At 59.4% G+C, this 19306-nt stretch overlaps 1 protein-coding gene across 6 annotated transcripts in view; it reads right to left on the bottom strand.

Moving 5' to 3' along the window:
• Positions 1-948: 948 nt before the first annotated feature.
• ITPR3 (inositol 1,4,5-trisphosphate receptor type 3) overlaps positions 949-19306 on the bottom strand; it is a 68351-nt gene continuing 49993 nt past the window's right edge. For 4 of the 6 annotated variants that reach the window (XM_025418446.3, XM_049092018.1, XM_049092019.1 and 1 more), the window contains exons 29-58: positions 18707-18829; positions 18425-18625; positions 17598-17873; positions 17249-17374; positions 17006-17131; positions 15678-15798; positions 14949-15139; positions 14317-14465; positions 14007-14115; positions 13788-13878; positions 13526-13695; positions 11781-11955; positions 11419-11603; positions 11107-11307; positions 10867-10977; positions 10365-10460; positions 10134-10235; positions 9960-10046; positions 9361-9471; positions 9071-9263; positions 8694-8819; positions 8079-8251; positions 7263-7427; positions 6418-6610; positions 5837-5941; positions 5622-5749; positions 4560-4725; positions 3821-3981; positions 2482-2643; positions 949-1814 (exon numbers count right to left, since the gene is read on the bottom strand). In XM_025418446.3, the coding sequence (XP_025274231.1) occupies positions 1746-1814; positions 2482-2643; positions 3821-3981; positions 4560-4725; positions 5622-5749; positions 5837-5941; positions 6418-6610; positions 7263-7427; positions 8079-8251; positions 8694-8819; positions 9071-9263; positions 9361-9471; positions 9960-10046; positions 10134-10235; positions 10365-10460; positions 10867-10977; positions 11107-11307; positions 11419-11603; positions 11781-11955; positions 13526-13695; positions 13788-13878; positions 14007-14115; positions 14317-14465; positions 14949-15139; positions 15678-15798; positions 17006-17131; positions 17249-17374; positions 17598-17873; positions 18425-18625; positions 18707-18829 (4392 nt within the window). In that variant the 3' untranslated portion in view covers positions 949-1745. The remainder of the gene's footprint in view (positions 1815-2481; positions 2644-3820; positions 3982-4559; positions 4726-5621; positions 5750-5836; positions 5942-6417; positions 6611-7262; positions 7428-8078; positions 8252-8693; positions 8820-9070; positions 9264-9360; positions 9472-9959; positions 10047-10133; positions 10236-10364; positions 10461-10866; positions 10978-11106; positions 11308-11418; positions 11604-11780; positions 11956-13525; positions 13696-13787; positions 13879-14006; positions 14116-14316; positions 14466-14948; positions 15140-15677; positions 15799-17005; positions 17132-17248; positions 17375-17597; positions 17874-18424; positions 18626-18706; positions 18830-19306) is intronic. The other 2 variants (XM_025418447.3, XM_049092020.1) reach the window with 1 other exon arrangement.

Genomic DNA, 19306 nt, shown 5'->3' with positions numbered 1-19306 from the left:
CTTTTTTTTTTTTTTTTTTTTTTCTTTTTAACTTCTGCCTTCTTTAGAAGGGAGGCCATTGAGCATCCACCCCGCCCACTGGTCAGGTAGGGAAGTCTTCAGAGGAGAGGAAATGAGGGCCTCTGTCTGGGCCTGAGAAGGGAAGGTGAAGGGACCTCTGGGCAAGGTGCTTCCTGAGCAGCCACGGGAGCCCCACCTGCCAGCTGGGGGGTCTGGCTGGCTTCTGGCAAGATTCTCAGGCTCCCTTTTGTTGTAGGAGCTCCTGGGGGAGAGCCAAAAATAGCAGTAAATATTGAAGAAGGCATCCTGCTGCAAAGGGAAAGATGGCAGAGATGAGAAGAGCCCACTTGGCCCTCATTCTCACTGATTCAGGAAGATGCAGCTCAGTCCCCTGCCCCTGACCTTGTAGGAAAACCAGGTTGTTTCAGGTTGGCTTAAAGGCTGGGGCAGGGCTTCGGATGGGCCTTGGCCAAGCGGGGCCTTGGGTTGCAGTCAGCTTCAGCACTCTGAGCAGCTTCTGTGGGAGGCCACAGGACAAGAGCCCCCGAGCCAGGGCCACACATGGGATCACCTTACTATGGAACCTTAGCTCTGTATTCAGTGTTTGGTCCCCCACCTGCGCTTTCTTCTGTTAAGGACAGAGCTGAGAGAAGGTGTAGGGCAGGGGCTGACAGCACCCCTCGGGAACAAGGGCAGGGGAGTTCTTAGCCTCATCTGTACCCCTCAGTATGCTTTGAAATACATACAATAAAATACAAACCAGTTACAGTGCAGTACAGCTCTGTCCAGGAATTGCTGCGAGACAGGATGCACCCAGGGCATCTACCAGGAGCCCAAGGTGAGGTGAGGCCAGGGGGCAAGGGCTCAGAACCTGTCCTCTGCCTGGGTGCCACATGAAGCCCCTCAGCCCCTGGGGAGTGTCGGAAACCACATCCCTTTCTAATGGACTAGAGTTCTATTAATTTATTTAAGGCAATTGCCATATTAGTTCTCAGGCCAAAGGATTTGTAAAATGTTACACCAAGAGATCAAACAAGCAGTCAAAAACCAGCCACTCGAACACACCCCTGCCCTGTCCTCTAGGCCAACAACTCTTCTCAGCTGCCTACTAGGAAGAGGCAGGTCCCAGGAGCAAGGCTCTTTGTCCTCAGGTCACCAGTGTACCTGGGCCCGGGCCAGAGGGATGGCCTGGACAGTAAGGTCTCTGTGCAGTCTACAGCAGATCTGAGGCCCGGGGAGCCTTGCAGCCGCGGCCAGGGTTGAACACGGCACCCTCGAATAAGTTAAATAACGAAGCTCTAAGATCACTAGCAACAACAGCATTACTGCACCTCCCCCCGGGGGCGGGGGGGGGGCAGGCAGAGAGCAAATGTAGTGCTTAGAATAAAGAGGTGACCTCACTCCTAATGACCCCCGAGGAGGAACACAGGAATGTCAGGTACTGTTCTAAGGGACAAAGCAGTCCTTCCGGAGACTTCCTCTAAGGCATTAGGGTAAGCTGAGTCCCAGTGACTGTCTAGTTGTCTCTCCAGCTCTAGGCAGGACTGCCGGCTCTGTGGCTCCCCACTCCGTGCTGGCCGAGCCTGGGATGGCCTGGGGGTATCCGGCAGGGTGGAAGCCAGGGGCCGAGTGGGCACTGGGCCTTGCGAGGCTGGTGGGCTGGTGCCACCCGACCCATGGGGAAGGGCAGTATTCCAGTCACACTGTCCGGGATGACCATCCCCTGTCGGGGCCTCGGGTGGCTCTCAGCGGCTCATGCAGTTCTGGACATCCACAAAGCCCAGGCGTTGCCTGCGTTTGCGCTGCTCCGTCATCTAGGATTAGATGGAGGCCTGCGGGTCGGATCGGGCTGCCCAGCACCCGCCCTCCACCTCACCGCCCAGCCTCTTGCCCACTGGGCCCAGCTGCTGTTCAGCACTGGCAGCAGGCCAAGCCCCCCTCCCCCCGCCCCCAGGGTACACGGAGGATGTCAACCCCAAACCCTTGTCCTTAATTGGTGCATCGCAAACCCCTGATGCGCAACTGGGAAACCAGCCCCCCACCTAAACGAGGCACTGCCTAAGGCCACTTAGCCACTGCCAGCTGGAAAGAAGGGTGTTCTAGGCAAGAGGAGGTCTTGACAAGTGGAAGGATGCCTTGACTTCCCCAGTCACTGGTAAACCCCTCAGAGAGCCTCCCTAGCAGCTTCTAGGGTAAGGGGTGGGCAAGGGGGAGGACCCCTCACACAGCACCAAGGCTCCACTCGGCCATGTCCTTCAGGGTGCTTACAGGGGCTGCGAACCCCAGTCTAGCTTTCCACGGGGGGAAAAGCGTACCGAACCTGTCTTCCACCCCAAACCCAAGAAGGAAAGGAAAGAATGTGAAGGTCCCAGCACCCTCCCCTCCCCGCCGTGGCAGGCTGGGCTGCAACCTCCCAGTGAGGGTCTGGAGCTGCAGAGTATGGGACCCTAGGGTGGGGCCAGCATAGGCCTGGGTACACACCTGCTCCTTGAGCTCGTTGAGCTGGGCAGTGAGGTGTGACACCAGCTTCATGGTGGAATTGAGCTTGTCCTGAAGAATCCGGATCTCATTCTGCTCCCCTTCCCCCTCATTGCTCACCAGTGACATGGCCCTCATCCGGGGGAACCAATCCAGGTTCTTGTTCTGAAAAAGATCCCGGGCAGGATGAGCAAGCTTGGGCCTGGCCTCGGAAGGCCTTGTTTATAGAAGCAGTAATGTAGGGGGAGCCTGCTGTCACATCCTGGACAAACTGCTCCCCAGGGATATGTCACGGGAAAATCTGGACCGACGGGGTCCTCCCTGGAGCCAGAGAGCTGGCCGTGAACCCTCAATGGGGTGTTGAGGCCAGAGCGTGGTGACAGGCCAGTTTCCATTAGACAGCCTCAAGTCCCACTGGTATTGACACCATCTGTTTACTCTCTTCACACCCCACGAGAGGTGGAGGGGGGCCTCTGCATCAGGCCCTGAAGCTCCTTCCTTCCTCCCTCCCTTCCTCCCTTCCGCCCCACCCCACCCTACACGCCCCACACCCCAGGAAGCTGCGAGCCAGACAGATGGCACGCTGAGGGACAGGAGGCTCTGCCGAGGACAGCTGGCATCTGACACGTGTCTGAGAGGCAAGGCCACGTTTCCCAGGACAGAGGAGACACAGGAGAAGACCACCAGTTTCCTGGCCCCTTGTCACAAGCCATGAGTTCTCAGACCGACAGATAAACCTATACTAAAGATCTGTTCAAATTACAAACTTAAGAAACAAATAGAACCCTCCCCCCGTCCCCTGCCCCTGCCATGCTGCTAAATACGTCTTTTCTCTTAGCCTGCAATTTATCCATTGTGCAAGAATTTGAAGATGTACTACATTTGATGGAATGGATGGGCTTCATTTCCCCAAAACACTGCAAGATTTTTTTTTTTAATTTACTGCCTTCCCTCCCTTCATCACTACAGAAATTGCACAGATTAACTTTGATTCCTCCTAGGTCTGATAGTTTCAAAGTTTTTCCAAAAGCTCTGTCTCAGCCTGACCATACAAAGCTCAGGGAAGCTGCCCTTCCTCCTGCTGAGCTGGCTCCCTGAGGATGGTCCACAGAGCGGTGGCCCCTGCTCCCCGGATTCCTCAGGTTCGGGCACCCACAGGCCCTGGGGACACCATGTACATTTTTCGGGGCTGGCAGGTCAGCTGTGGGCTTTTTCCAGACAACAGCGCCCAAGCAGAAGAGCTCAGAGTCCCCTCCGGCAGCATAGGCAGCTGGCGGGGCCCTGGTGAGGATGGCATCCCCACGAGCGTGCCCAACTGTCCCGCCCACCCCCGGGGTCACACCTTGATCATCTGGGCCACGTAGCTCTCGGGCCCTGTGTAGTCCGTCTTGTTTTTCACTCGGACCAGCACAATGAAGTACAGGTAGTTCCACATGTTATGTTCAAACTTGATGTGCTCCTCAAATGACACTGTCTTGTTATCGAATTTGTCTCTCTCCAGACCTGTGGGGGTGCAGAGGGGGAGTGAGGAGGACAGAGAGCCGAGGTGGGGCCACCTGGTGGAGTAGACACCGCCTCTCGGTGTGTAGCGGGTGTGTGTCCTCGGCCTAACAGGCCAATGAAGGTGAGTGACGGCCCCCCCGGCCCCCACAGTCGCAGCCCTCCACCTGGGGGCGGAGGCCCAGGGCAGCCAGCGCTCCCAGCAGCTGGGCAGGCAGGAATGGCCGAGAAGGGTCTGTCCCACAGGTGACACCTGCTCCTTAGCCTGTGGTGAGCCACTAGCACTTCACAGCAGGAGCGGGAAAAGCCCTGGAACGGGGGTCAGAGAGCCTGGGTTTCCTCCATAAACTGAGAAGGCCCTTCTCAGGGCCTTTCTGAGGCCCTTTCCCACCCCTTCTATGACCTCAAGTTCAGGCAGGGTCCTGTTCACCTCAGGACTGGCCTGAGCAAAAAGTCCCGGAGCCACCAGCCCCAGGGCAGGGCCCTCTGGTGGCCACACGAACCTGGGAAGGGCCAGACTGAGGCTGCCATGCCCCCCCCCACACGCCCAGTCAGCCCGGGAGGCAGGAACCAGGCCTCACCACAGATGAAGCACGTGGTCTTGAGAATTTCTTCCTTCTTCTGCTTCTCGCTGCGCAGGTCAGCGAAGGTATCGATGATCACCCCAAAGATGAGGTTCAGCACGATGATGATGACAATGAAGAAGAACAGGAGATCATAGACCACTCGGGCTGGGAAGAGAGACTCCTGCAGGGGTGAGGCAGGGAGGCTGGGCCCAGTTCACCAGAGCAGGCCAGACTCAGGCAGGGGGCAGGGCAGTGACAGAGGAGGCCAGGCCCTCAGCAGAGGGGAATGAAGGCCTCTGGCTCCCAGGACCCTGAGGGAGGCCAAGCCCACCCAGCCAGGCTCACTCTGAGCAGCAGGACAGCGAGCACTGCAACCGCAAGCCCTGAGTGCAGGTCAGGAAAGAGCAGATGCCGGATCCCAGCTGGGCTGAGCCCCATGGAAGGAGTCCAGCACAGGGCAGTAAGGCTGGAGGTCGAGGCTTGTCTCTGCCCCTGACTCTTGGTTGGGGGCAGAGCCAGTTCTGAACTCCTCTGCCCCACCCTGGGGATGCCTGGCCTCACACATTCTGGAAACTGTCTGGCCCAGGGAAGTGGCTTCTCGCTCCCATGCGACCGGGGACAGACTGACTACCGGTGATGCCTGGCTGCCTAAGTCAAATCCTGAGGCCTCCTTGTGGAGCCAACTCAGCTTCCCCACCCTGCCCACCCCAAATGTGGGCTGGGGCCCTGCCTCACAGAGGAAGCCAGTGTTGCCGGGGATCCGCCCGATGTCTGACTCATGCCTTCCCTAGCCTGGGCAAAGCCTGGTTGCCAAGGTTTTAGAGCAGCTACGGTGAGCTGGTGGGGGGTACAAGTGGAGTGGGGCGGGGAAACCCAACAAGCTTGGGAGCGCTGCTTGACTTTGGCTCGGTGGGAGAGCAGAAGGGGATGCATGGTGGGGACCAGCAACACTGCAGATGGTGGGAGGGCCAAGCTGCTTGCTCTGCCGGCCTGTGACCTGAGGGCAGGACCCCACCATGGCTGGCTAGGCCAGGCCTTGGGCAGCATGGATCTGGGAGTGGGGCCAGGGATGCTCACGTCTTTGGAGGGCTTGCGGAGAATGTCGCCCACGCCACCTCCGTTGCGCAGCCCGTGGTTCATGACGGTGACGATGCACATCAGCAGAGTGTCACAGGCCCGCTCCGTGCTCTCCAGCTCTTCGTTCCCTACAAGCAGAGTGTGGGCGCACACCCACATCAAACCACCTGCCTCCACGCCCCTCCCCCAGGCTCCCTGAGACACACTGCGCTCACCTTCCAGGACCTCGGGTACCGAGACCCCGGAGTCACAGTTCAGCTGGTCCCCACTGCACGTGCCCACAAACGTGGCAGCTCCATGTGGCATCCCCAGGGGGCTGGCTAGAGAGGACAGGGCTGAGGTCAGCAGGATAAGGACATGGCTGGCCTGATGTACCATTCCCCTCGTCGTGTCCCCAGCATCACATCCTCCACGAAGCCTTCCCCCATCCTGCAAGCTCCCCACTGTCAGGCTACGAATGAAGGGTCTTCATGCCCTGTCCCCCCTGCCCAGCTCCGGGCTGTGTACTGAGGGCAGGAAGGGGGTCCACACCCTTGAGCCTGGCACACAGGCAGTCCCTGCAAATACTGAGTTTAACATGAATGCCAGGGTCTGCAAGCAAGAAGCTCCTTAGGGAGCCGAAAACCAAGGCTCTCCCACCCCCTCAGCCTGTGCCAGGGCGACTGGTACGAGCTAGCCCTCCACAGGACCCAGGAGGAGAAACTGAGGCAGGGAGCCTGGTTGGATAAGCACTCCCAGGGCCTGATCATTTGTGCAGCCCCCCTCCCCCCACCCATCACAGAGAGGAGCACCAGACCTCCTGAGTGATTGCCGGGCAGCCGGTCAACCTCGAGGATGAAGTCATCCTTGAGGAAGAGGAAGCCAACGATGGAGAAGAGGTAGACGAGGATGAGGGCCAGCAGGGCGGTCAGCAGGATAGAGCGGCCATTGCGGGTCACGCTCTTGATGACATTGAATAGCGTCTCCTCACGATAGATGAGGTCAAAGAGCTGCAAGGTGGGGATACGGCCTTGAGGGCCTGCAGCAGCCACCAGCTCCCGGTGGCTTCCCACAGGCTCTACCCGAAGGAGCTGCGCTCAGGCAGGTGGAACCAGCCTGGAGGACCTGGAGGGGGAGGCCACTCAGAGGAACCTGGACTTCTAAGCCCAAGGGAAGGGAATGGCCCCGGAGAAGGCGTAAAGGGTGAATGGGCAGACAAACCCGCACAGCGCTGGGGAGATGGACAGCTCCTAAAGTGTGCCTGCCATCTGCCAGGACATACTCTGTAGAGTTTTAATGCATTAGCTCATTTCAGCCTCATGACCATTCTAGAAAATAGGTGCTGTTAATTATCTGTGATTTACAGAGACAGAAAAGGAGGTGTAGGGCAATTAAGAAACTTGCCCAAAATTACAGAGCTGAGAGTGGCCGAGCTGGGAAACAAACCTGGGCAGTCCAGCTCCTCGGGAGCTGGGCCAGATGGGAGTCAGGAGTGGCCATCAGGGCTCTGAAGGCCAGGCTGGGGTCAGGCAGAGGAGGACTCTGGAAGTCCATGCCTTCCAGCCCCGCAGCAAGAGGACTGGACAGAAAGACCAGTGTGGGGGAACCGCTAGCAAGCTGAGGGGCACACGCCCCTGCCAGCCCCACCCCCAGCAGACTCACCAGGATGCTGTAGAAGAGCTCATGGACAAAGAGGCCCAGGACACTCGTCAGGATGTAGCCCACGTGGTAGAGGAACTCCACGTCCATGACCATGGCCTTATAGCCTCGGATGAACGTGCCGCGGTTGCCCACAAAGCTCACCACAAAGACGATCTTGTTGGTCAGCTGAGGGCAAGTATAAGGCATGGGGATCAGTGTCCCACCACCCACCCCAGATGTCCACTCTCTGCAGCGGTGCCCCTTCTGTGGAGCAGATCTGAGCTGGTCCTGCTCACACTGGCAGGCCTGGCATTAATGAGACTGCTTCTGGAAATGTATCTGGGCTCCTGGGATAGAATAGGGGAGAAGCCCCTGGGGCCCCTGGCTCCAGGAAGAAAGTGAGATATAGGTGAAGGAGGATAGAATCGGATAAATCAACCTTGGCCTTTATGGTGACTTGGTAAGTTAGGAAAAGGCGCCTGCCCCACCGCCCACCCTTGCTCCAGGTACTTTTTATTTCCAGCTGTCAGGAATTGTCAGAACATACACATCTTTGATGTCTACAGTGTGAATAGTGCCCAGCAGACACCATGTACACGGCAGCCCTGAAGCTGGTGCCCCAAAGTGACCCCTAGCTGACTGGCTCCAAGTGCCAGTTGCCCCAGGTTGTCTAAGGAGATGGAGGAGGCACAGATCAGTCCTGCCCCTGGATTTTTAACAAGCCTGATCCCAACACAAGGACAAGGGGGGCTGGGCAGAGCAGTGGCTGCTGGGAGGCGGCCGGCCTGCGTGAGGGCCAACAGCACCATGAGCATGGGGGAGGCATCAGGCACTCACGTTGAGGGCACCCAGGATGTTGAGTGTGGGCCCAATGCCCAGGTAGTAGATGGAGCGCAGGATGAGTGCCACGATGAGGGGGCGGATGCTGTAGCGCTTGGTGAACAGGGCCACAATGGAGAAGCAGATGAGAATCCAGAACAGCAGTGAGATGAGTGGGGAGCCCAGCACACCTGGGGCAAGGGGGCAGGGGTGAGCGCTGGTCAGCTAAGCCCACCACAGCCCCAGCCCCCACAGACTCCAAGAAGCCACCCCCTCCTGGAAACCTTCCCTCATAGTATGTTCTTGGTCACCTGGTAATAGGGCCCCCACCATCACACCTGCCTGTCTAGGTTTAAGGCAGGAGGCCCTACCCAGCTGCTGCTACCATATCTGAGCTCTGCCTCATGTTTGTGTGAGAGAGAGACAGAGAGATATGTACTGTCTCCAGAGGTCAAGGACCCTGCCTGTGCCACAGACCACATCTCTCTCCCCACAATGGAGTGCAGAGCCCAAAGAGCAGTGCAGGGGTGCTCTTCCCCACTCAGCATCTGGTCCCCTCAGAGCCTGGCGGCCCCATGGCTCTGCCCAAACCCAGGGAGGGGGCGTGGTGGGCTGCCAGCCTTGCATCCCCACCTGTGGACGCGCCCTCCATGTAGGGGTAGAAGAAGGCAATGATGATGTTGATAAAAACTGCCAGGTTGAAGGAGATACTGCCCCACAGGGTCATGCGGCGGGAGAACCAGTAGATCAGTGGCATGCCTGAGGGAGGAGGGTGGTGGCAGGCTGGCGTGAGTGGGGGTCTCTGATCAACACTGTCCACCCACCGCACGCAGGCCCCTGGTGCCTGCACGAGTTCCAGGCCCCACTGCAGGAGGAAAACGTGGCTGGAGCCCTCCTAGGGGTGGCATGCGGTGAGACAACCACGGGTACGTGAGGGGGGGGTTCTGCAGGGGGCATCACTGAGCAGCTCCAGGCCCAGCCTTGCCCTCCCGCCCTGCTGGGGTCCTCACTGCGGAGCTTGCGCTGCCATTCCATCTCATTGTGCAGGAACGAGGACTGGTCGAAGAAGTCGCTCACTTTGCTGCCCTGCTCATCCTGCTCCGTGGTGGTGAAGAGCCGGTGCTTGGTCTCCTCGGTCAGGAACTGACAGATGCCAGGCACCGGAAACACGATCTGCTCCATGCTGCGGTCCTGCCGCACAATCTGGGTGCACACAGGCACGTGGTCACACCTAGGCCGCAGCCACCGAGGGCCAGGTTCACCGCCATCACTCACAGCCCCCTGCTGCCCTCAGGCACACCTCTATCTGGGAGGTGTGGTTCTCGTAATAGGCCAGGGGGTCCTCCTCCTCCTCCTGTGCTGGCGCCGAGGACTTGAGCATCTGGGACAGCTGCTTGTTGTTGAGGCTGAGCTGGGGGTAGAGGGGCCGCTGAGTCAGGCGGCAACTCCCTACTGCTAGGCCTGGCCCCGGAGCCCAGCCAGACCCAGCCCAGCCCAGCCCAACGAGGATGAAGCCCCAAATTAAGAGGGGGGAGGGGGAGAGCCATGTCCAAACAACCCCACAGGACAGTCAGCGCCCTCCGCTGTCCTGCTCTGGGCTTCCACTCCGTCCAGGTTTCACCCGGGGCCACCAAGGGCCACCGGGCCGGCTCCTCCCGCCCTCAGCCCTGCCCTCTCCCCCCCAATTCTAGCTCTTTACTCAGCTTCAGGCCACGTCCCCGCCGCACTCCGCCCGGAGCCCCTGGCGCCGACCCGCCTCATCCCGGATTCCCACGGGCGCCCATCGCCGCCCTCAATCCCTAGCCTCACCCCCAGATACCGGCCGCTCCAATCTCTCGCCCAGCCCCGCCCCTAGATCTAAGCCCTGCCCCACATCCTGCCTCATCCTCGGGCCCCCACCATGGAAGAGATGCCCTCGGCCTCCTCCTCTTGGATGCGCTTCACCGGCTTCAGCAGGTGCTGCAGCTGCTTGTTGTGCCTAGAGAGCTGCGAGAGGGCGGGGCCGAGTCACGGGGCGGGGCCGAGTCACGGGGCGGGGCCGAGTCACGGGGCGGGGCGGGGCGGGGCCGGTACCTGCAGCGCCAGGATGTAGATGTTGTGGCCCACTTCCCGTGGGCTCACCTCCGAGTTCTCACGCTCGTCCTCCTGCAGGTAGGCTTTCTTGATGACGTCCACCTGGTGGGACAGGGCCTGGTTGAACGCCGTCTTCCTGGGGCTAGGGAACTACCTAACACCCACCCACCCCAGCCCACCCGCACCTCCCCCAACTCCCGCCTTCCCACCTGACCCCTGGCCCAGCCTCACCAGCTCCTGGGGCCGCAGGCTGATGAGGATTCGCTCCGCGTTTTCACTGTCGTGCCGGCTCTCCATCAGAGCCAGGAGCAGCTTGGAGGCATTGTCCTGTGGACAGGTGGGGAGGAGGGCAGGCCACAGTCTGAGGGCCCCCATAGTGACCCCCACAAACCCTTCCTCTGTCTACTTCACAACAGCCTCCCCCGGCCCGCAAGATGTGTCACCACCTTTGCATTCCCCACTGTTCCCCAGGACTTGCTGAGAAGTGCCCTGCAACGCCAGCCCACCCGCTGGCTGCCTTCACCCCCACCCTGAAGCGGGTGCACACAGTCCCCCAGATAGCAGACACCTACACAGGAGGCCCTCAGATAAACCCAGAACACGTTTGCTCACACTCTCATTCGTGTATGCTTATGAACACGTACACATTAAACACATCACCACACCCCAAATGCACACTCAACACATGCACCCACGTCACATGCACACTCGTGTGAGCTGCCAGGAGCCCCACCTTGAGCTGCAGCACCAGATCCATGCGGTACTTGCACAGGGGACTGATGTCATTGAGAATCAGCGCAGTGATGATGTCTATGCCATTGGACTCGTGTGTCACGATGCAGGTCTGGCAGGAGGCAGTGGGGGTACATGGGGCCCGGGACCCTCAGAACTGTGGCAGCTCCGGAGCCCTCAGTCTCTCCCCAGCCCTGCCTGCTCCATCCACCCACACGTCCACGCTGCCATGATGGCTCACCTGGTTCTCGTGGCAGGGGCCCTGGCAGTACTCAGTGAGGGTCTCCAGGGTCTGGATGACGAGGCCCACATTGTCCTCATTGATGTAAAGGCCCAGCAGCCCCAGGCCGCCGGTGGTGCTGCCGCACATGATGTCTAAGAACTGGAGTGTCTCACACACCAGGTTGTAGTTGGTCTTGTTGTTCTGAGAGCGCAGGAAGTTCTGCAGGGCACAAAAGGGTGGGCACAGCCGTCACAGGGAGGGAGAGGCCTGGGATGGCGGCCCTGTGTGCGGCAGATGGCAGGCGTGGTGGTGGAAGGGGCAGGTGCTCACCTGCAGGTCCCGGTTGTGATTCTCACAAAGCAGCTGCAGAAAGCGCAGGATGGGCTGCATGATGAGCACGGACATGCCCATCTCGTTGCTCTGTACGCGCTCACCCACCTCGTGGCCCCGGCGCAGGCTGGGGCCCAGTGAATAGCGGGATGGGGAGCCTGGCATTGAGAAGGAAGCCACGCGACCTGCAGGGCAAAGCCTGGTGAGGCTGGGCTGCTGGAAAGGACCTCACTCTCACCCTATGTTCACCCTATGTTCCCACCCTCAGGCGCCTGCCTGCACCTCTTGCCCTGTGACCACCGCACCCTATACCCTCTGACCCCGGCCGGGCACCCCCATCCTGTACCGCCATGACCTCTGACCTTTGGTGGTGGGGCCTGCCGGTTCCCGGTCTTCACGCGGCTGGCTGCCCAGGTCGTTCATGTTGACAGCCACCGTGGACTTGGTCTCCTGCTGGGCCCGCTTCATGCGGTCGTGCAGCACTTTGAAGAAGCGCTCTGACTTCTTGTCAGTCATCATCAGGTTGTAGAAGGATTTCTGGGGAAAGGGTGGCTCTCAGCACTGGGCCTGGCTCTGAGCAGCCCCTGGTGAGTCCCTGGAGGGCTCTATCCCTTGCTGCAGGGATGAGGTGGGGCCACAGATGGGTCCCCAGACAGGCTCTAGGACTACTGCTGGGGCTGGGGTGGCCGGGATTGGCAGAGGCGGAGGGGAAGGGTCCCAAACTGCTATCACAGCGATGCTGGAGGCCTGCACCAGCCTCCTCACACCATCTGCATGTACCCTTGGCCCTCCATCAGCTCCCCACACAGCAGGTGCCCCTCGGAAGTCTGAGTCTTGTCCTTCCCCTGCCCGAAACCCTGCAGTGCCCCATCTCACCCACAGGAAAAGCCGCACCTCACAGCAGCCACAAGGCCATCTGAAGGCCTGCTACCTCTCTGACCCCAGGGCCCACCACTCTCCCCTTCTCTCCCTTCTCCTGCCACATCAGCCACTTCCCCTTCAAACTTGGCCCCAGCTGCCTGCTCCACCCTGATTGTTGTCCCAGCACCCCCTTGGCCCTTCACCACTGTCTAACACACTCTCTGCATCGTGTAGGGATTGTAGTTATTGGCTAGTGTCCCCCCCAGGATATAGGACCAATCCACAGGATGTATGGATTTTGTCTTTCTTGTTCACTGCTGAATCCTTAGTGCCTTGAACACTGACAGGCACTTGGAAGGCATGAGTATAGCCTTATTAAAACAACACGTGGGGGCAGCCTGGGTGGCTCAGTGGTTTAGCGCTGCCTTCAGCCCGGGGTACCATCCTGGAGACCCAGGATCGAGTCCCACTTCGGGCTCCCTGCATGGGGCCTGCTTCTCCCTCTGCCTGTGTCTCTGCCTCTCTCTCTCTCTCTCTCTGTGTGTCTCTCATGAATAAAAAATAGATGATAGATAGATAGATAGATAGATAGATAGATTAGATAGATAGATGATAGATAAAATTTAAAAAAAAAAAAAAAAACATCACATGGAGGGTGCCCGGGTGGCTTAGTCAGTTAAGCATCCGACTCTTGGTTTCGGCTCACATAGTGATCTCAGGGCCGTGTTGGGCTCCACGCCTGGCAGAATCTGCTTAAGATTCTCTCTCCCTCTCCCTCTGCCCCTCCTCCCTTGCTCACTCTCAAATAAATAAATCTTTAAAAACAAAACAAAACAAAAAATCCAAGGCCTGAATGAACGAATGGGGCTAGAGCAATCCTAGGGGACTTTTCAGAGGAGGCAGTCCTTCAGTTAGGCACCAGAGGCCAAGGAGGATGTAGAGGGGGAGGCAAGGAAGCCTGAGCAGAGGCTGAGAGGCAGGGATGATGGATGTGATGTGGGCAGTGTGCTAGGGAGACAGGCGCAGGCCTGGCTTCAGCAGGATGGTATGCGTGGGTAGAAAGAGGCCACGTGACACGGGGACAGTCACGGGGGGGATGTGTGTGGACCCGCCCACGCACAGCCAGACCGTGCAGGCCCCCAGCGCCTGGCCCTGCAGCCAGGCCCCGGCGGTCCCAGCAACATGGCACACCGTACCTCCTCCTGAGCAGGGGGTGAGCCCCCCAGCACCCCCAGCCGCTCCACACCTGGATCTCGGTGTTGCCACCATCCAGGAGGCGGATGGCCAGGCCAATGCTCTCCTGGAAGATCTTCTCATTCTTGGTGCTGGTGATCAGGTCACATACCAGCTTGGTGGCCCCCTCCTTGTCCAGCCGGCACTGGGTGGCCGCAATCGCCGACCAGTCTTGGTCCAGGCCTGCAGTTGGGGAACCCACGTGAGGGGGCGAGGGGCAGGGGAACAGAAGGGAGGGCCACCCAGAGGCCCAGTGGCAAGGAGGCAGTACTGACCGGTGCCCATGGGGTCCGGGAGGTCCCCCCTAGAGCTGGACTTGCGGTTCTGGAGATAGTTCTGTAGCAGCATCTTGCGCAGCTGATTGCCCTGTGGGGAAGGGAGTGAGGCCCCACACTGGCACATTTCACCCTTTAACCACCAGCCCCGGAGCTGGCCCTGAGTCCTTGGCCCTTCTGGCCGGGCTCTCATGACGTCCAGCTCACCGGGGCACTCACCCGGTCCCCGTACTTGGCCTTCTTGAGCAGCATTTGCTGCAGGGTCCGCAGCACCTTGACACACAGCTTCTCCTCCGACTCCATGAGGTCCTTGGTATGCTGGATCAGCCTAGCGGGTGAGGAAGGGGGGCACGCTCGGGGCATCCCCAGCCGCCTCCCTGCAGCCACTCCCCCTGCCCCGTCCCCGGCAGGAGCGCACACGGCCCTCCGCCCGGGGGCTGTCGGTCCCCACGGGCCCCTTCCTGCCCTTTCCCAGGCTGCCTTGCACCTGCCGCTCCCACCCCCGTGCCCGGCTCGGCATCTCGCTCACTTGGACAGGAAGCCCCCACTCTCGCAGCGCTGGTAGGCCTCACTGCCCTCCAGGAAGAGCAGCTCAGGCCAGTGCAGGACGTCCACCAGCACAGACAGCTCAGCCTGGACCAGGGGCCGCAGCCGCTCCTCCAGGGCCGTGATGATGTCCTGGGCAAGGCACGGCTCTGTCACTACTGGGCCAGGTGCAGGCCACCCAGGCCCAAGAGAGGAGTGAGGCCATTTCTCCATATCATTGCTCCTGCCCCCACGCCAAACAGCCCTGCGATTGCTCCCAGCCTGTGTGAGGGGCCCTCACCCACAGAACCACCCTGAACAGTGCAGGTTGTCTGCGGGCTCAGAGCCCCTGACTGGGAGCCACCCACCCAGGCTTTTCTCCCAACCCCTCCTCTGGCTGTGTGACCTGGGGCAAACCCCTCGTCCTCTCTGAGTCTCGGCCTCCTGCTGTGGATAGTAAGAAGTGTGTAGACCGTGGACTGGAATGTGTTGCATAAACACGAAGTGTTCTCAGGACTGAGAGGTGTCCTGACCCCCTTTACGAGCACCCACCCTACTAGGGGATGCCTGGGTTCTCCTGGCTTCCCCTTAACGATGCCCCACGGTCCCGTGCCCAGGGCCAAGCCCCACAGCCACCTGCAGCTTCTCGATGATATTCTTGTAGTCCCACTGGTTGGCAGTGGGTGTGACGCGGGGGAAGGCCCGAGTGGCCGCCTTGTAGTTGGACGCGTTGCGCTGGGCAGCGGCTACACAGCTGGCACTGCTGCTGAGCAGCGAGCTGATGTGTGCGTCCAGGTCCATAGGCAGGGAGATGGCCCGGCCTTTGGCTGGGGAGAGAGACGGGGGCGCTGGAGGGCACTCGGGGTGCAGGCTTGGCCAGCCAGAGGGGCCAGGGCTGCCGTGCTGGGGGCAGGGAGAACTAACTGAGACTCGGGGACATGCTGGCCCCCACTTGGCCTGAAGTGCCCTCTTCCCCTTTCCAGGCAAAAGGAGGGAGTGTCTGCCTCTTTGATTCTACCCTGCTCCACCCTGACCCATCCCTCCTGTCTCCCACCTCTCAGTCCCCTTCCCCAGTGTTCCCCAGCAATCTGCCGGCCTCCCTTCTGCCTGAAACCATCCACAAGCATGCAAGAGACCTTGGCTGGGGGATGTCACACAGCATTGTCCTCCAGGGAACTGACTCAAAGCTCAAAGGAGATAAAGCTTCTGTCAATTGCTAAGATGCCAAGAAGGACTTACTGAGAACTACCTGGGAGCAGATGATGGGGGAGCTGAGGAGTACCGAGTTTTATTTGGAGGGCAGGTGTCCCTGTGGTGAAGGGAGGGGCAGGGGTTGGACTTAGCCAGTCCCCAGGGCACACTCACCCACCATGGCGAGGGTCCGGATGCAGGCCTCCACGGAGCCCTTGTGCTGCTGCTGCAGCCACGGACACTCGAGCAGCCGTGTGGTGGACTGCAGCAGCTGCACCACAATGGTCTGGTGTGTCTGCAAGAGGCAACACAACCACTGCTACAGCCTGCCCACCCTCTTCCCTGGGCAGCCCTAGGCCCGTGACCAGGGCCCACTGGGAGTGGGCATGACGGAGGAAGAAGGCTTCTAATAGCTACCATACGTCTCTGTGCCGGTTGGAAGAAGGCACCCCTTTTCCTCTTGGAAGTGCACAACCTGCCCAACCGTACGTGCAGCCCTGTGAGAACTCCCTGAGGTCCAGACCTAGGGCTTATAGACCTATTGCTGAGCCTTTACTTCCTTTAAAAAATTTTTATAAAATAAATCAATATTGCAAAAAGGTGATATAATCCCATGGTTCAAAACCGAAAGTATGCAACACAAAAGCATGACTTTGAAAAGCCTCACCCCGGCCTTGATCCCATCAGCCCATTCTCCCACTTCTGCCCGGGACGGAGAGGTGGGAAAAGCTGACACAAATCGTTCATAGTCCCGAAGAGGTCCCAGGGTCCAAAGACGTGTGTGTCAAGACAACCCGCCCTTGTGGACAGACGAGGACCCATTCCACCCTCAGGCCCTCTGTGTGTAGTTAACCCCTCTGTGGGTCTCTTGTGTCCATGCGGGGACTTCTGGTGTTATGATTTATGATTTGTTTTGCAGGCTCCCTCCTCCAGGGAACCTGCCTCTCTTGCCTTCAAGGGGCTCTGGGCTATGAAGTCTGGGGATCCGAGAATAATTGAGGGGACATGACTCTTCAGTGACCAAAGGCAAACTTCTGCTCCCTAGCCTCGAGCCTTTCTGCTGATGCAGGTGAGACTGCAGAAGGCTGTCTTTTCGGGCCTGGGGCACCCGATCAACTAAGCCAACACCAAAGATCTCTGCATCGGGCCCTCTGGATTACTGCTCGGGCTCTGCTATCCATCACAGTAGACATGACCGCCCTCTCTTTGGTGAGGCGGTGCTGCCAGCTCTCCCCTGCCACCCTGGGGCCCGTCATGCGAAGTCAATTTAGGAATTCCTGTTCCAGGGTACTGTCCCCACTGTAATTCCTGACCTACAGAAGTTATAGGAGAATAAATGTTGTTTTTAGCTGCTAATTTTGGGGGCAATTTGTTACACATACACAACTAACACACACATGTGTGTCCTTGTGCTACGTCTTTATGCGCCACAAGCAAACATGAGTATTTACTCTCCTTTTCCCCTTCCCTGCACACAAGTTGTGCGGGTGGGAGAAGCTCACCTGCAGGGAGGTGCTGTTCTCAGAGAATGGAGAGCTGAAGAAGGCATTGATGGTGTCCAGCACGACTGTCAGCACGTACTTCTCCAGGGTGGGGTCAGCCAGGCGCTTCTCCCGCTTACTGCAGACCTGGGGTAGGAGACAGGCCCCTCCACTCACTCCCCCTGGAAGGCTGCCTGGACTCCCACCCATGACCCTGCCTAGCACGGCGCGCCCACAAGCCCACGCCGCCCCCCGGGGACAGACCCGAGCCATGTCCAGGGTGAAGTTCTCAAAGAGTGTCCAGATGTGATTGCTGGTGTAGATCTCCTTCATCTCCACCTCTGTGTCCACGTAGCAATGATTCACAAAGTTCACGTAGGCCATTTTCACCTGAGCAGCCAGGAGCCAGGTCAGGGGCGCTAGGGGGGGCACCTGCCCAGGCTCTCCTCTGCACCCTATCAATTCTCCCCTGACCTCCCCGCTTGGTCCTCTGGCCATGCCCCTCCCATCACCCCATGCTCCTTACATCCCAGGACTGAGAGGCTGCCCCCGCCTGGCTCTACCACTGCCCTCCGCCGCCTCTACCCTGGCCCTCCTCCACTCCCCCACGGACCACCTCTCCCAGTCCCCAGAAGACCTCCGTGATGCAGTCCTCATGCGTCACCACAGACACCACATCCTCCAGGGGCAGCAGAGAGGTGCACTTGATCTCAGTGTAGACGTTCTTGCCCTCAGCGCAGGCGGCCAGCAGGTCCACCAGGGAGATGTGGTACATGAGTGGGCTGTGGTCCTCCACGCCGTCCCGGGCAGCCTTCATCATGTCCAGCAGGTGGGCCAGTGAGGCCTTGTCATTGTAGAACACGACCACGTCGTCACCTGCGTTGGTCAGCTGCAGGCAGGAAGGGTGCCCTGTCAGACCCCCCCGCCTCCCCAGTCCAGCAGGCAGGCCCCAGGCTCCAGGGAGAGATTGGGACTCTGACCCCGGCCCTCACCTGACTACTCAGGAACACCTTCCCCTGCATGGCCCCCAGGGCTGTGGGCTGATGCCTCAGGCCCTCTACCATCAGGGCTGAACCTGGACCCAGATGAAGTGCCCCCTCCTCCAGATGCTGGGCCCATACAGAGAGCATGAAGGATGGTGCCCCCCTGACATCCCCCAGGTACACATGGCCCTTGGCATACAGCAGCTGCTTTAACAATTTTTAAATACGTGATAATAAAAGGATAAAGAGAGGAGTGTTTGGGTGCCTTCAGGCCTGCCGTCTGAGTCCTCCTAGACCTGCCCCTGTGACCTAAGTTCTCCCTCCCCTGGGGCTAATGCCTTCAGTGTCCCTTCTGTGACTCGCTATCTGACTTGTCTTAACTTTGGATCCTGCCTCCTGAGTTCCCTGTCTGCAGCCACCAGTGGAGCTCCCCTGCGCCCCTTGGCCTCGTCCTCACCTCGGTCATGATCATGTCCTGGCACTTCTTGACGTACTTGCCCTCGGCCTTGATGACAGTGTGCAGGAAGTCCAGGTACTGAACGTGCCGCCCGTGGGTGGCCAGCAGATGCACAAAGTGCTGCAACACGGGCTCGCTGATTTCCGAGCACAGCTGATAGTTGTTAAGGAAGATGTGCTGCATGGTCTCCGCCTCCAGGAGCTGTGGGCAGGTGGGCAGTCATGAGAAAGGGGGATCCAGGTCCTGCCTCCCCCCGCAGCTCCTCCCACCTTGTGCCCTTACTCCCGGCGTGAGGAAGAGGTGCAGGTGCTTATGCAGCAGGGCCTGGTTGCCGGGGTTCCCCGCACAGAACTTCTGCAGAAACTGGTGTGTGTAGCGCAGGATCTCCATCATCTTGGCATCTCCCTGGGTACCGGGAGAGGAGGGGGAGTGAGGCCGGGCCTTGGGCCTAAGGTCCAACAAGTGTGGCAGCAGGTCAGGGCTTGGGACTGGGACCACAGGGAGGCCGGGCTTAAGGTGAAAGCTGGGCCTCCAGGTCAGGATAAGGAAATGTGTGAGGGGCTAAGGGTCAGAGGCTGAGGTGAGGCTGGCATGGGGGAGCAAGGCTGAGGGGTCAGGGTCAGGGTCAGGTGAACCCTGGGTGTAGGGCTCAAGAGCCAGTGAGAGGCTTGGCACACATCAGGATCAAGGTCAGTCAAGGTGAGGCATGGAAAGTCAAAAGGTGAAATGATGCTGAATTTGGAGTCTGGGGCCAGGGTGTGTGGGAGACAGGTCAGGGTGAGAGATCAGAGCGAGGCTAGGGTATGAAATCATCATCAGCAGTCATTATGAGGAGCTGACCTCATGAGTCACAGACAGGCTGGGATCGGATTAGGATCAACA

This window comes from Canis lupus, chromosome 12 (genome assembly GCF_003254725.2).
Source record: "Canis lupus dingo isolate Sandy chromosome 12, ASM325472v2, whole genome shotgun sequence".
NCBI classification, from domain to species: domain Eukaryota; kingdom Metazoa; phylum Chordata; class Mammalia; order Carnivora; family Canidae; genus Canis; species Canis lupus.
The sequence above is the reverse complement of the archived record's forward strand: the minus strand, read 5'-3'. Positions and strand labels throughout refer to the sequence as shown.